This window comes from Oreochromis niloticus, linkage group LG23, assembly GCF_001858045.2.
Source record: "Oreochromis niloticus isolate F11D_XX linkage group LG23, O_niloticus_UMD_NMBU, whole genome shotgun sequence".
Taxonomy (NCBI): domain Eukaryota; kingdom Metazoa; phylum Chordata; class Actinopteri; order Cichliformes; family Cichlidae; genus Oreochromis; species Oreochromis niloticus.
The window spans coordinates 2351484-2367845 of NC_031986.2; the positions used below are offsets into that span (position 1 = coordinate 2351484).

The window sequence follows — 16362 nt, forward strand, 5'->3', positions numbered from 1 at the left end:
ACGATCAAAGTTAACAGTTCTTTGCCTGACTGCATGTAATGTGTTGAAATTTAGACAATATGTTAGTGTTCATGTTCACGGCAATTTAGCAGGATAGATACACACTAAACATTAGGTCAAGACTCCAAAACAATGCCATTCCCTTTAAAAATGTTGGTCTTAAGTCTTAAAAATACTAGAGTGCTGGTATAGGACTTTGAACAAAGAAAGACAATGCAGTCCCTCTACTAAATAACATAAATATAATCTTTATTTCTGTATACATATGTTTAGAAGGCCAGAATAAAAGTTTGACAGCCTTGTATGAGAAACATTTTTGTTTAAATTTAGGTCATCAATGTAATATAAAGACTAACAAGAGTTAGCTGTCATTCACAGATACTTTTCACTTAACAGTCCAGTTTGGTTCTGCTTTTGTGTGACCACGAGAAATGTCCTGCAGACTGTCTGCTGTGGGTTGGACTTAAGTGTTGGTCAGCTAATAGAATATAGGGCTAAACTGCTACTAAACTATACATTTGTCATACATATGTACAAACACGCATGCACACATCCACTTTTACTATGATGACTTTTTTTTTTTACCACTCCTATCCCCTGCAAAAACAAACAAGGTGATCATTCAAGTACCTTTAGAAAAGGTGTGATGTTTTATAGGCATAACATTGGTCACAATCAGCAAAGGACACAAAGTACTCTGAACCTGCTTTTATAGTTCTCATGTTATGTGCCTAAGGTGGTAGTTCTTGAAATATAAATGAGCCTCCAGAGTGGAAACAATGGGCAGGTTAATCACTGGGATTAAAACAAAGAAAAAAACAACTATGGTGACAAACTAAAACTATATAAAACAAACCATTTCACAGAAGACCTTGTAGTAGTGCTGTGGTAGCTGTCGTTACTTCACAACAGTTGGTTCCCCAGGGGCTTTTTGTGTGGCATTTTCTTCAGGTATTTAGCTTTCTCTAACAGTACAAACACATGTGAGCTTGAATGGTTGTCTGTTTTCGGGTACCCTGTGTGATTGGTGTACCTGTGCCTTTTACCCAATGGGTGGGAGAATATGGCCACATGACCCTGGTTGATTAAGCAATTAAGGAGCTAGGTAGACACTGTGACACTGGGAAAGTAAATGAATAATGGCACAAACCACAGGACCACCTTCAGAGCCCTGGGCTTTCCCACTGTGACAAATCAAAATGTTTGCCTTGAAAAGGGTCCATATTAAATTGGCAATTTGTGTATGACTATGTAGAAAAAAGTGGGCCTGTAGAAGCAGCAGTGAAGACAGGGCCAGTGTAGAGTCCTGGTCCATCCACAGGAACCTTTGAATATAAAAAAATAAAATGATTAAAATAAAAAATTAATGCAACCTTGCATTTTTATTATTGATTATGCCACCAGGATTTAAAAAGCAATAAAAGCTATTTATATTCTATGTGTAGTAAAACTTTGAGAATGCCTTAATTACATTACAAAAGAATTCGAGTGACAGTGCAATCTGGTCCTTTATGTAACACTAAAATGATGAAATTACTTTTATTTTGAAGACTGTTTTCATATTGTATACTATAACATTTTTAGATTGTTTTTGATTCTGTGCCAAAGGTTATGGCTCCTTTAAGGAGACAAACAGAAGTGATTACGTTCACGATTCATACCATCCATCTGTATATGTTTAAATAAAATCTTTTTGATGTGTTTTCTTTGTTAATTTAACCAAATAAAGACATTCAGAAGAAGTGCCGTTTCAACTCCACACTATCACTGCTCTGAGGCTGAACCTGCACGTGATGTTGACATAAAGGTTCTCTATCATTTCAGTTTCACAGCACACAGACCTATGACTAACTACATAAATAAATGTAGCATTTATTTATGTAGTTAGTCATAACTACATAAGCAATAGATTTTTTGAATTGTGTCAAAACCTGTCACTTTTGTTCTCTACATTTCAGCCAGAATGAGTGGTGAGTTATTACAGCAGCCAATGTGACTAAAGCCTCTAGCTGAGGAATCATTTACACCGGATACACTCCTTTCTTTGTAGTTACACACTTGCAGGGTGACTTATATTAAAAGTGACTTGACTGTCAGAACTGTGACTGCGACAGCCAAAGAGCTGTGGGTTACCTCTCCCAGAGCTTGCAGGGCAACTGTGGCTGCCATGGCCTTGGCGTGCTTCTTATTGGGACTGGCTGTCTGGGGTTGGTAGTCCACACCATTCACTGTGACCTGGAGATAACACAACACATAACACTGTTCACTAACAACATCCAATAAACACAGGTCCAGATTAACAAAATCCATTTTCTAGGATTCACAAACAACATGTGAATTTGATCCCTACAGAACAGAGCATATGCATTTAATCCATCCATCCATCTTCATCCGCTTTATCCGAGGCCGGGTCGCGGGGGCAGCAGCCTAAGCAGAGAAGCCCAGACCTCCCTCTCCCCAGCCACCTCCTCCAGCTTATCCGGGGGAACACCAAGGCGTTCCCAGGCCAGCCGAGAGATATAATCTCTCCAGCGTGTCCTGGGTCTGCCCCGGGGCCTCCTCCCGGTGGGACATGCCCGGAACACCTCACCCAGGAGGCGCCCAGGAGGCATCCTTGTCAGATGCCCGAACCACCTCAACTGGCTCCTTTCGATGTGGAGGAGCAGCGGCTCTACTCTGAGCCCCTCCCGGATGGCCGAACTTCTCACCCTATCTCTAAGGGAGAGGCCAGCCACCCTTCGGAGGAAGCTCATTTCTGCCGCTTGTATCCGCGATCTCGTTCTTTCGGTCACTACCCACAGCTCGTGGCCATAGGTGAGGGTAGGGACGTAGATCGACCGGTAAATTGAGAGCTTCGCTTTTACACTCAGCTCCCTCTTCACCACGACGGACCGGTGCAGCGTCCGCATCACTGCAGCCGCAGCACCAATCCGTCTGTCGATCTCCGGCTCCCTTCTCCCATCACTCGCGAACAAGACCCCGAGATACTTGAACTCCTCCACTTGGGGCAGGAACTCATCCCCGACCCGGAGTGGGCACTCCACCCTTTTCCGGCTGAGAACCATGGCCTCAGATTTGGAGGTGCTGATCCTCATTCCCGCTGCTTCACACTCGGCTGCGAACCGTTCCAGTGCGAGCTGGAGGCCTTCACCTGATGAAGCCAACAGAACCACATCATCCGCAAAAAGCAGAGATGAGATTCTGAGGCCACCGAAGTGAAAGCCCTCCGCCACTTGGCTGCGCCTAGAAATCCTGTCCATAAAAATTATGAACAGAACCGGTGACAAAGGGCAGCCCTGGCGGAGCCCATCACCCACCGGGAACGAGTCCGACTTATTGCCGGCAATGCGAACCAAACTCTTGCAACGGTTGTATAGGGATCGAATGGCCCGTAGCAATGGGCCAGACACCCCATACTCCCGAAACACCTCCCACAGGACACCCCGAGGGACACGGTCGAATGCCTTCTCCAAGTCCACAAAACACATGTAGACTGGTTGGGCAAACTCCCATGCACCCTCAAGTATCCTTGAGAGGATAAAGAGCTGGTCCAGTATTCCATGACCAGGAACACCACCTTGTTCCTCCTGTATCCGAGGTTCGACTAACGGACGAACTCTCCTTTCCAGCACCCTGGCATAGACTTTCCCAGGGAGGCTGAGGAGTGTGATCCCCCTGTAGTTGGAACACACCCTCTGGTCTCCCTTCTTAAAGATGGGGACCACCACCCCGGTCTGCCAGTCCAGGGGTACTGCCCCTGATCTCCACGCAACATTGTAGAGGCGTGTCAACCAGGACAGCCCTACAACATCCAGAGCCTTCAGGAACTCGGGGCGGACCTCATCAACACCAGGGGCTCTGCCACCAAGGAGTTGTTTAACTGCCTCAGTGACCTCGCCCCCGGAAATTGGCGGGTCATTCCCCTCATCCCCAGACTCTGCTTCCTCCTCGGAAGACGTGTCAGTGGGATTAAGGAGGTCCTCGAAGTATTCCTTCCACCGCCTGACAATTTTCTCAGTCGACGTCAGCAGCGCTCCGCCAGCACTATACACAGTGCAGGTAGAGCACCGCTTTCCCCTCCTGAGACGCCTGACGGTTTGCCAGAATCTCTTCGAGGCAGTCCGAAAGTCTTTTTCCATGGCCTCTCCGAACTCCTCCCACACCCGAGTTTTTGCTTCAGCCACTGCCCGAGCCGCATTCCGCTTGGCCTGTCGATACCTGTCGGCTGCCTCCGGAGTCCCACAGACTAACCAAGCCCGATAGGACTCCTTCTTCAGCTTGGTGGCTCCCTTCACCTCTGGTGTCCACCATTTGGTTGGCATTTAATTAAAACTTAAAAACTTAATTAAAAATTACATACACTTTCAAGGATTTAGCATGAAGGACAATAACACGATGTACATGTATTTAAGAGTTGGTAATAGGGTCACAAATGAAGTTAAATAAGGCCAAAATGCATATGAGAGGAATAAAGAGCTGGCTGTATATAACAGAACACTTGAATTCAGATGCTTCCCTATGTGACATACATTTCTTAGTCTTGGTACATCTTTACAGTCAAGTTACAGTCACATTGTACCACTACAGTAACATCTTTGAAACTGAAGTAGCAGAGACTCCAAACTCCACACTGAGATACTGTATATTATGAACACAGATCACGGTTTATAATTTTCATTGTCTCAGATGCACCTTTAAGTTACCCAAAAGTAATTAGATTACTGTTACTTTCCCATAAGCACGCTGTGTTACTGTTACTGCTTTACTAAACTGTGGTTTTGTTTTTGAGAGTGTCTCATGACAATGACGTACGAGCGTGCGACGTCCGTGGGAGCAACAGACGTGTGCAGATCAATAATGGATAATATGGAGTGCAGGAGAGAGTACGACCATGCAGCGTTTAACGCTTGGAAGTAATCACATTACTTTGAGTTTGATTCTGTAAAAGGTGACAAAAACATTAGCGTCCGCTGTACACTCTGCGTGGGAAGAAAACTTCTTTCTACAGCGAAAAATTAAACTTCAAATCTGAGCGAGCTCCGAGCACGCTGCCACGGGAATGTGACATTCAAAGAGAAACCCCCGAATGCCTTTTCTAAAATGAGTAAACAGTAAACTAATGGGATTACATTCTTGGAGAACTAATCGGTAATTAGTAACTAATTTTAGGAGTAACTAATTATTATTTTCAAGACCAACACTGTTTGTCATACAAGGTGATTTACTCACCACCATCAGCTCTGTGTCCAATGTGATTACTATCGTCAGATGATTTGTGTTACCTCTCGATTATAAAGCACTGCAGAGCAGGATGCTAGAGCTGCTTAAAGAGTAACTGTGTGGGATTTAATGACATAGTGGAGAAGGTGCAGATTGTCCCCAGTTTCCAAAAAACCAAATAAGACTGACACACAGAATGAAAATTACCCACCTTGAAAAGAAAATTCTTGCGGTGGTCAGGACCACTGTGATGAACCATAACAAAGTCTGGCTGCATTATCTTTCTCTTGTTACACAACTCAATGAGAGCAGACACCGGGTGCTTCCCTGTAAACAGATAAAGGGACATCATTAGATGAATTTGGACAACGCTCAGAGGAAGAGATATTCTACAGAAGGATTGATATTTATGATGAATATTTTTTGTCCTTGTTTATGTTTGACATCCAGCTCAGTGCTCAAGAATGCCAATGACCCTTGCAGGAGCTTTTGCGGTTTACTACAGATTTAGAAGTTATTATTTCTGTTGACTGTTCTTTATGAAAAGATTGACTGCAAAAACAGTTCAGAGAATTCTGTTTATTGTTTATGTAAGAACGCCACCTTGTGGAAAATATCAGTACTGTGGCTTATTTGTTATGGTTTTTGTACAGTTTACATGTTGGTGTAAAGTTGTAGTGGCAGAGCTGCGTAAGTATGTTGCACATAATCACGTATATCTGTACCTTTGGTTATTGTTCTGATATACATAATTTTGCTGAGGATAAATTACACACACTGTTCTGACGCTACCGATACTTTGATCCTGATACTGGTGGATAAAGACTGAGAGCCAGACTTACAATGCAAACTGCACTTTGGAAATGAAAAGTTACTTTCTGGATTTACCAAAGAAGTGCAGTAGCATGTTTGTAATTGACAAGCATGGACATGGTTGTTTATTGTTTATGTATTTGTTGGAATTTTCCTTTTAGAGGTGAATGCCTAAACATGTAAGTGCTGCTGCATTTATGTACTTAACAGTAACTTCTTTAACATGCAAATTGGTTAGTTTCTGGCCATAAATAATGTTTTATCTTCTTCTGTAAATCCTAAATGTCAGCTGATACACACGGATAATACATTCATTCTAGCTAGGGCTGTGCGATACGACCAAAATCTCATATCCCGATATTAAGACATCTATCGTCCGATAACGATATAAATCACAAAAATGTAACATTTTCTGTAAATTCTGTGAATGTCGCGTACCTGGAGTCGAGTGTTTTAACTGATGCATGAAACGATACATTTTTAGACATAGGTTGTAACGGCCGCTGTTTTCTTTGTGAGCATTTATTACACAGCGTGCTGCGGGGAAAAGCCTGTTCTAACGTTTGAGTCTAAGGTTTATTTTTTAGCACCTGACGGCTCTTTTTTGCTTCTCATCCGTAAATACTCTGCATCTTTCACATGATTCAGTTTATTTTGAAAAGTCTCAACAGGATCTTGAGCTTTATTGTGAAAGGTTTATGTGGAAAATAAACAAGCAGACATGCGGTGGTTTTACCGTCGTTGTTGTTAACGACAACGCATACAAACAAGCGCTTGTCCGTCTGTAGTGTGGTTATATTAAATATAAGAGAAAGAGAGAACTTTAAGAAATTAATATAGCCACTACAGTGACCATCAAAATAATGAAAAAATATTGCCGTAAACAGTTTATTTTGCGACACCACAAAACAAACGATAGCGTAAAATGAAACGATAGACGTTTTCATATCGTCATCCGATATATATCATTATATCGAACAGCCCTAATTCTAGCTGTCAGATTTCTCCAAAGAACAGCTATCACACCCTCACAGATGACACTCAGTCAGCAGAAACCTCTAACAGCAGGGTCTGTCCTTGTACCAAAAACGCTGATTCTCCTTCAGCTGCCTCTCACTGGTCCTAAGTACCATCATTATTATAAAGAAATGCATGTAGAATAAGTTTACTCTGTATTTGCTCCAGTGGGTCTGATTGGTTTTTTTTATGAGCTGCAAGACTGCAAGAGTAAAGGTCAAGACTAAAGGTCAACAATATCACCATCTTTAAAGAAACAAATTAAGGTGTATTTTACCCATTAGATCCTTGGTTACTACTAGTCCACCAGTTTGCTTCTGTAGTTTCTCTCCTTCAGCAACTAGACCTAAAACATTAAAATCATCATCAATAATGTGGTATTATTTATAATATCACCCATATGGGACCACTTCCCTAAAGAGTAAAATGTGAGAATCGTACTATAAACCAATATTTGTGGCCAAATAACAGTAAATCCATGCAATATGACACCATATATATCCCACTGCCTTCACTAACACTGTCTTGCAAAGCTTGTGTTAGCATCTGTTGTCGAGACTCAGTAGCAAAAAGTGCATCACTTGGTACTTGGTTTCTCATACCTTTGCGGTCAACCTTAAAGTCAATAACGATGGGTTCCACAGTACCCTCGCGGTTCCTTCCAAGGCCTTCGCCTGTCTTCCACCCCATCTTTCTCATCAGGAACTCCCCGACACCCCCTGACACTGGAGCTGCCCTGAGAAACTGGTCCTAGTCAGAACACAAACAAACACAGTAAAAAGTCAGAAGGGAGAAAAAAAAGAAAAACTACATATACAAGAGCACAGGGATGGACAAATTATATTATCACATTTTCATCTCAAACATTTTCTTTTCATGCTCCTTGTCACAGTGTGGTGTCTTTTTAAGACAGCCTAAGGTAATGTTTTGTGATGTCACAAGTATGCGCTGCTGCCCTCAGTAGAGTGTGGGAGAAACATGCTTGCACATGAACGCATGGACTGAGATGGACCTCATATCTTTACCTCCCTAACTCAAAGTAACGTTACGGGTTGTATGAATACTACTCGCTTCATATATGATGAGACAGCAGCTGTTCAACCGGGCCTTGTAAGGTTGATGAAGAGTGTGTTTATTAAAGGACGAGCACTGTGGAATTCCCAGTGTGGTCGTGAGTTTTTGACTGTCCTGTCGAGTGTTTCTGCCGCCTCCTCTCAACCACTGAATACAACCCACGTTACAGCATGCAATGAATTACACGTATAATTTATAAAAATGACAAAAAAAATGCATATAAAATGTAGGTAACACTTAAACCGAATGTTTTTAATTGCAAGTATTTCAAGGCTGTATTCACTTTGTAATTAAACTTCTAGAAGAAGTCCTTGTAGAGAATTCTGATTAAAGTAAACCACACAAAGATCACACAAAGATTTGTTATGGTTTCAACTAATACTAGTACCAGCAGACTTGTTTCCAAATTCCAAATATGTGACCTCTTTGAAAAACTGACATCTGATTTGCACCAATTACTTTTGCACCAATTATATTTTGTGTTTATTGTCTATCTATGCTATACACACTGTTTTTTTAACAATGAATATTTCCAGTACCATGGAAGAAAAAGGTGCAGAGATTCGAGTGGTGTTGACTTCTGTGCTGTGGCATGATTTTAGTGTTTGGGTTCTGTGAGGAAGAACGGCCCCTGTAACCTGCAGAGTGAAATTTTATTGAGGATGTTTTATGAATTTTAAATATTTGATTCCAAATAAAGATCTGGTGTTTTAAAGGGTTTTACTGTTTGAATAATCTTTATTTTCAGAATATGGGACCAGGCTGGTTTAACAAAGGTGGTGGCATGTGTCTAACTTCACCCTCTACATCTTCCCCAGCCTTTCTCGTTATTTTTCAAGCTTCTTGTGTTCCTTCTTCCTGATGTCGCTATCACCTGGTGTAACTAGCTCTATCACTACGGCCTTCTTGTTTGTCTGTATCTAAGAGTCTCACAGGAGCTTAGCTTGGTCATTCTCAGCCACCCTAGTGGGCATATCTTAGAACTTAGAACACTCTATTGTCAATTTACAGTTGCTTGCACACTGAAATTTAAAAGCAATATCCCTAATTTGATCCTGGGACTTCCAGGCCATGCTTTGCTATAATTCATTTATGTCCTGCCTGCTAGCATCTTGCACCCTGCTGGTATGTGCTGGATTGTCTCAGGGGCATTTTTGCACCCGGGGTCTTTCCATTTTAAGTAAATCTAGAAGAGTAAACATTGGATAGGATTAATTTGAAGGAGGGCAAATTTGTAATTTTTTGGTTTGGTTTCTCAGGCTATTAGATCGGACTCAAAATTTAGAAATTCTTGCACACTAAGCTGTTATCAATATATAAAACAAACCAGTGATTGATTAGAGCAGGTAGATATGCTTTCTTCATGTTTAAGCTTTGTGAACATGTGATTCGATAAGACTCCTGACCACATTTTACCTCCAAAGGTTTTGATCATGACAGCAGTGATGAGTGCAGCTGCTGTCTTAAAAACACATTGGTTTTTATTCTAGCTGAGCTAATTATCAGTGTTAGACAGAAAGAAGAGGCTGCACAATAAATTACACACTTCTTTATTGAATCCTTATTATAAGGGTTGAATCTTACATCACTATCTATTTGCACTCAAGCTTTTGGATGTATATTACAGTACGCATGTGAGTGACACGGCTGCACTACTGCATGTCTTTTCTTCTATATTCTCTAGAAGACTTATAACCTCTGCTTTCTAACAGCCTCAGATGTGAGGCTCAATGCGAAAATACTGACTATAGTATACTAGAAGTGGTACAGAGCTTCACTAGGAGATGACTACCAGAGGGTTAAAAATAAATTATGCTTGATTTTTGCTTTGAATGCTATGTACATTACCTTCTTCAGCCATGCTTGTGGTCCACTGGTCGAGAGCTCCTCAGAGCTGAGGATCTGGGCTCCAGTTGAACCAGTAAAAAGACCAGGAACAGTGTTGGATTGGGCCCAAGCATCTACCTACCGAAAAAGAACACTTCTATAAAATAAGAGTGTTTAAGCATGTCTTTTACTGACACCACTGTCAGTATTCCGAGATTGAAAAGTTATCCCCATTCTCTTGGCTGTTCACTTATTCACAAGGGATTGGTACCATGGGTGGCAATGCAGATTTGATTTGGCAGGTTTTATGACAGATCCACGGCCTCTGGTTACTCTATTTGGTTTTATAGAAGAAACATTGTTACATAAATCATTAAGACTAATTTCGTTCATGAAGTGTCTACAAAACCTACTGCTTCTAAGCAGATCAACTGCAGTTGTTGCAGTCAGTATCAAAGTGACGGCTACACCTCACACTAATGACATCAGCACAGATATTTACGAGGATCAATTACCACTTAATTAAAGCCTAATATTTTCCCAAGTTTACACTTTTGTGAAATTGTATAATACGCATTGTAAGTAAAATACAATAACACTCAGAATTAGCTCTAAACTCACCAGCTCCAACATTATACAAGTATTAATATGTGAGTAATATCTCAGCAGTGGTACAGCAGGGACTGATCACCTACTAATCGGAAGGCTGGTGGGTCGACCCCCATCTGCTCCAGTCTGCATGTAAAGTATCCTTGGGCAACATACTAACCCCAAGTTGCTCGAATGTGTGTGAATGCTAGATCAACATAGGAAAAAGTGCTTGTGCAAATGTGTGTGAATGGGTCAATGAGGCAAGTTGTGTAAGCAGCAAAGCACTACATAAGAACCAGTCCATTTACCATTTACACTGAATATGAAATGCTTTTTGCATCTTTTGTCCATTTTCCTGTTTTACAAAATGCTGACCTGCATAAAATGAGAAAAGCCATGCTTTGTTTTTATTGAAAAAAGATCATATTAGAAGCTAAAACCAAGAACAACATATACATGCTGCATCTAAAACTGAGACTGCCATAATTGTGACACAGTGTGATTATGCCGTTCACCCTGTTATTATAGCATCTTCATATTAAGATTCACACTTGCTAATAGTATAAAGATTATGCTAATGGTGAGCACGTTAGCTGCTTTAAACATTTATTCTTTTGAGACTTATTACCTGCTCTTGTGCACGGGTGAGCATGCGGATGGCACTGATATCATAGGGGTTCTCAGCCAATCGCCTCTGAGCTTTGATTCGTTCAGTTACAGCCTGGGTGATGTCTACTTGCTGGAGAGACAGAAAAACAGAGAGAGATAGGGAGCGAGAGAGGTTAGTCAGACACAGGTTTGAGGGTTAAGAAGGGGGAGAAGACCCAAACTAGTGTTGTTTTATAAATCTTACATTCTGAATAAGTCCATGATACAAAAATATCTTAATCCATTCAATTGTTTTGCAGCTGGTTTATCCGGTTACCAATAATTTGAATAAAAAAGCAAACTGAAGCAAAGAAAATGGAGCCTTCTCAAAAACCCTAAATACAAGCATACTGGGTTCATTGGTAACTCTTAACTGGTCAAAGGTTTGGGTGGCAGCTGTGTGGTTGAGACTTTGTGTTAGCCCACTGCTGGCTGGTTCAGACTCCTGCTCACCTGTTTGTTTATAAACATTTCACGAAAATACTTCATTTACTTCACTTTACTGATGATTACTTTACTAAATGATTACTTCATTAAAGACTAAAGAATTGGGAAGTGTTATGAAGAAACTGTTTAAATTCCATTTTCACATTTTATGTCAATAACAACATTACAAATTCAGCCACTTTACGTGCAGAATTGTGGTATCCAAATCAACCCATGCCTCCCACCAAATTTAGTGCTTAATTTAACATAAATCAGAAGGTGTGAAAAACACAGCGGTTTAACAATTCAGGGAAGATAAAATCTCAAACCACATAAATATATTCAGTGCTTGGAATTGCACCCTATGTTTCAATGATATACTTCATTTAACTTTTTTAAACCATTTCATACAAAAAGATTGAACAAAACAATAAGACCTCTACAAGTAAAAGAGTACCACATAGCAAGATAAACTATCCCCAGAGATCCATCCATGATCCATTAAGGCTTCAAGGTATCAGGAAAATTCATGTCAGATCTGCCTTCACCACACTAAATCTGTTTAAACGTTGATATTGTCAAAGTTTAACATTAATTAGCATCTCATTAAGCCACATTTTAAAAACAGCGACCTTTCCAGTCCAATAAAATTAATGTCTCTGTGATTATGCCTTCCCTCAGAGCACGTCTTTGGTGGGATGGGAGTAATCTTGTCCCATCACTGTAGACAAATACTGTCAAATTACAGTCCAGGCAAATGGCCACAACATACTGTTTGGATTGTTTTGCAGTTTACGTTAAACTAAACCTTCTTTGGGGAAACACATAAAGAAGGACACAGACATGAGGGAAAATGCAACAAAGAACAGAAGCAAACTGAGGGTTTAAATATGGGAAGAGTGAAGAAAGACAGAAACAAACAGCAAGAAAGACCGAATTCACCAGAAGGCACAGGGAATACAGGGACAATTAAACTAGATAATTAAACTAAGGAGAACTAGGAGTACAAATACTAAACACTCCAAAAAACTCAGCCTAAGAATTTCATCTCTAACTTCCTTTCAGATAAGTGGTAAACCCATCTCTTGGTCAGAAGAGACCTAGTTGTGCTTGCTAGCATTAGTACAGGATATTAATGCATAGCATAGTGGAATCACAAAATCACATTTACTCCATGCACTGTTCAATAGCATCGCCCAAATGATTTTTAAAAAAGGTGAGAAATGTTCACTTCTGTTGTATAGTATACAGTATCTGGTATAGTTTTTAAAAAAAGGCCGTTTCTCACCTGCAGTTGTGGGTCAGGAAAAACTTTGTCACTGTTTGTCACAAATGCTGGCTGTTCAATAACTTCCTGTACAACTGTTGCCGTTTCACCTGATGATGATGAGGTGGGTGGTGCTGACAGAACATTTGTTTGGGCCTTTGTTGCAACGGCAGCCTTCTCGGTTGTTTTGTCAACTGGCACCCATTCTCCATAAGCACCAAGTCCCTCTCCTTCCTGTAACACATTACATTAAATAAGTACCTATGGGTTTGTATTAAAAGACAGATTTTCAGAGAAAAAAAACATTTTCTTTGATAATTACCCTGTGGTATGCAATTAATCCGTTTAAAAAGGAGACATTTATTCTGAGGAATACAAAGTGCAGTTCAAAGAATAAACTGAAGCTAGAATGAGAAAAATATCTCTATAATTGTTTTAATGCTTACTGTTCATATAGAACAGATTTAGATTCAGATCATTTTATTGATTCAGACAATTCATTTGCAGCTTAGCCACAACCTGCTCATGCAATCACAGGTAAAAACAGAAATGTGTCTACAAATGATCATAAAAAGAAGTTAATCTAAGTGGCTGTCTGAGAGGAACTTCCTGAACTCAAATGACGAAACATGGTCAGGATAGCTGATTTTTTTGGGGGGGGGTATTGAGAGGTGCCCTGCTCCTGTAGATTAATCAGGATGCAAACTGACATATCTAATGCGCCACCAGCTAGAGGTTGAGACATCTGCCACCTTGCACCTTTTGTGGTTTTAAAATTTGTAAACGTCTGCATGTGATCTTCCCAAGATGAAGAAACAAACAGAATATTGTTGAGATATTGAAGCTATGAAAAGTGCCTCGATCATGGTCCTAGAAGAAATATTAAATATCCATTAAACTCGAACACCAAAAAAAGCTGACTGAGATGGTAACCAATTCCTAATAAGACAAATGGTACAAAAATGTAGGAAGTTTATATGTTCTCTCGGCATCCTGCAAAGTTCCCACCAGGACCACAACGTAAGATTCACAAAGATGTAAAAAAACAAAAACACAAGGACGACAGCAGAACACCTGCAAAAATCCCTTTGAATTCATAAATCTCCATTCATTCATTCAACTAAAAAAAAAGAACAAAATTAAGTTAGTACTAAAGGAAGAATACCATCATAGTCATGGTTACTGCTCCCACAAACTATTCTGCAACGCAATTCTTGGAACAGATAAAAATTTGTATTCTTAACTGTGAAATGCACAACACATGTTTGGAAGAAAAAAAGATTTTGCACACCAACAACAAAACCTCATATTTACCGTAAAGCATGTTGGGGGGAGGGTTCATGCTTTTATCTCAGCCCCTCAAACCCTTGTAAACACTGAAGATATGATAAATAAAATTTAAGAAGAAAATTCTACACAAGTATGTCAGGGCTAGAGTCCATTACTGACAGCTATGTTGTTTATGCAACAAGACAATGACTTGAAAGCAGGCAAAATGGTAGCAAAATCAAAATATTATGGTTTTGAAATGGCCACGCCCAATGCTGACCTGAAGAAAGGAAGGTGTTTGACTAAGACATCCCGGTTAAGTGGAACAGTAGCACTGAAATGCACACTGGAAGTGATTATGTTCAGCCGGTCTAATAAAAACTAGTTATAGTCAAATCAAATCAGTTTCATACCTTCTTACGATGCTGTGTTCCTGAAGACACTGGAAACTCCTTGGCCATGCCTGCATCACTGCGGACTGCTGGACGAACTGTTGAGTTCTGATTGGAGAAAAAATTTGAAATGGTTACTTCTTTTTTCGAATATGTTACTTATTACATAACTGCGACTATATCCACCAGAAAAACCCTATGAAGGAGCAGGTGACCCTATTCTCTTACATGCCTCTCTGCAGCTTCTCTCCTCCTGTCCTTGCCCACAGAGAATGTGCCTGCTCCCAGGCCATCAAAAATAAACCAAAAATGAGCAAAGCAAAATTCAAACATAAAGATTCACAAAGCTATGACTTTTCAGCTGGTGGAATAAATTTGTGGTACTGCTACCTTTTGCGGCAATAGTTTTACTGCATGTTTTGCAAATTACCGGATGTTTGACATCCTCCTTGTGAAATCCAAACGACAGCAGTCTCATTCCCTTGCTTTTCTGAAACTCCCGCTGTCACCATATTATTCCCTATTTGGTAGCATATAAACACGCATGCTCAGCGCAGTGTGCCAGCTAGAACATTCTCCAGTTTGGAGGGGGGGGGATTATGATGCATTTGCAGCATGTGGCAGGAAAAAAAACGTCATGGTGAATTACATGTAGACAGCTTAACATTGTCAAGCAATTTATACTTGATTTTCTTCATGATACATCGAGTATTTTCGCTATATCACCTACCCCTACCCTGGGTCACCCTCGAACCACAGACCCAGACAGAGGTTTGATTCAGTGAAAAGCCTGACTTAGTCTTGTCTACTCTAACAAGAAAACTCGCCAGATTTCTCCAACTTTTTATCTCATTTATTGCACAGTTAAGAAAACAGCCTCAACATGGCATTTAATCTATTATTAGACTAAATTGGCTTCTCTCAAAATGTAAATGAGCCCACCCACAATCGCACTCTGGAAGTTGTTTTGATCTCTGAGACAGAAACAGTATTCCCTAAAACCCTCTTTTGTCTGATTATTTCTTAACGGCACTTAAATTTATATAACAGATCTCAAAGTAGTGAAGAATACATTGCAATACAGTAGATGTGTTTCAGCCAGTGATGCGGGATACAAGGATATAATGCATCCACTGATATTTTCTTTAATGCAATGTTCAGACACAAGGCAGAGGAGCTTCCTAAACTTTATTAGGAGTTCAATCAGGAGGGAGCATAGCCATTACTCCTTCGGACTGACACAGGTCAGTTGAGGCAGTCTGACCATCTGACTAGGACACCACATAGTTGAGATATTCTAGCCATGTTGAGATTATATGAGATTATATCTCTCAGCTGGCTTGGGAAGGCCTTAATGTATGTCTCCCAAGCTGAGCTGCAGGAGAGAAGACTGCAGGCAAATCCAGGCCCCACAACAGAAAATATGTAGATGAATCAATTTCTTAACATATTATACTGGGACTGTGGGGTTTTTTTTCACAGAATATACTAAACGTTCACATTACTTCTCATGAAACTGTACATTGTAATACATAATTTTACAGTTAGATCCATAAATGCTTAGATCCAGACAAAATTTTGTTTTTTCCTGGCACTTGGCAAAAAAAATTGAACTAACAGTTATATAATTTACATCAGCTCAAGAACAGAAATGTCAGATTAATTCTTCAAACAACCACCCAAAACATGTGACCAGTTTTGGGATAGCGTTCTTCAGAAAGTTGAAACTAAGATAATCAGTTCACAGTTCACACCAGAACCACAGGAAGAAAACAGTGTGTCAAAGGTTCAGAAACCTGCATGTGATGACAGGGTTAT

The 16362-nt window shown here is 40.3% G+C and overlaps 1 protein-coding gene across 2 annotated transcripts in view; it reads right to left on the minus strand.

Annotated features, from left to right (window-relative positions):
• Positions 1-225: 225 nt before the first annotated feature.
• sonb (SON DNA and RNA binding protein b) overlaps positions 226-16362 on the minus strand; it is a 30907-nt gene continuing 14770 nt past the window's right edge. For both annotated transcript variants that reach the window (XM_005459226.4, XM_005459227.4), the window contains exons 12-20: positions 14566-14652; positions 12905-13117; positions 11171-11281; positions 9973-10089; positions 7653-7800; positions 7328-7396; positions 5432-5547; positions 2134-2235; positions 226-1325 (exon numbers count right to left, since the gene is read on the minus strand). In XM_005459226.4, coding sequence (XP_005459283.1) covers positions 1248-1325; positions 2134-2235; positions 5432-5547; positions 7328-7396; positions 7653-7800; positions 9973-10089; positions 11171-11281; positions 12905-13117; positions 14566-14652 — 1041 coding nt within the window. In that variant the 3' untranslated portion in view covers positions 226-1247. The remainder of the gene's footprint in view (positions 1326-2133; positions 2236-5431; positions 5548-7327; positions 7397-7652; positions 7801-9972; positions 10090-11170; positions 11282-12904; positions 13118-14565; positions 14653-16362) is intronic.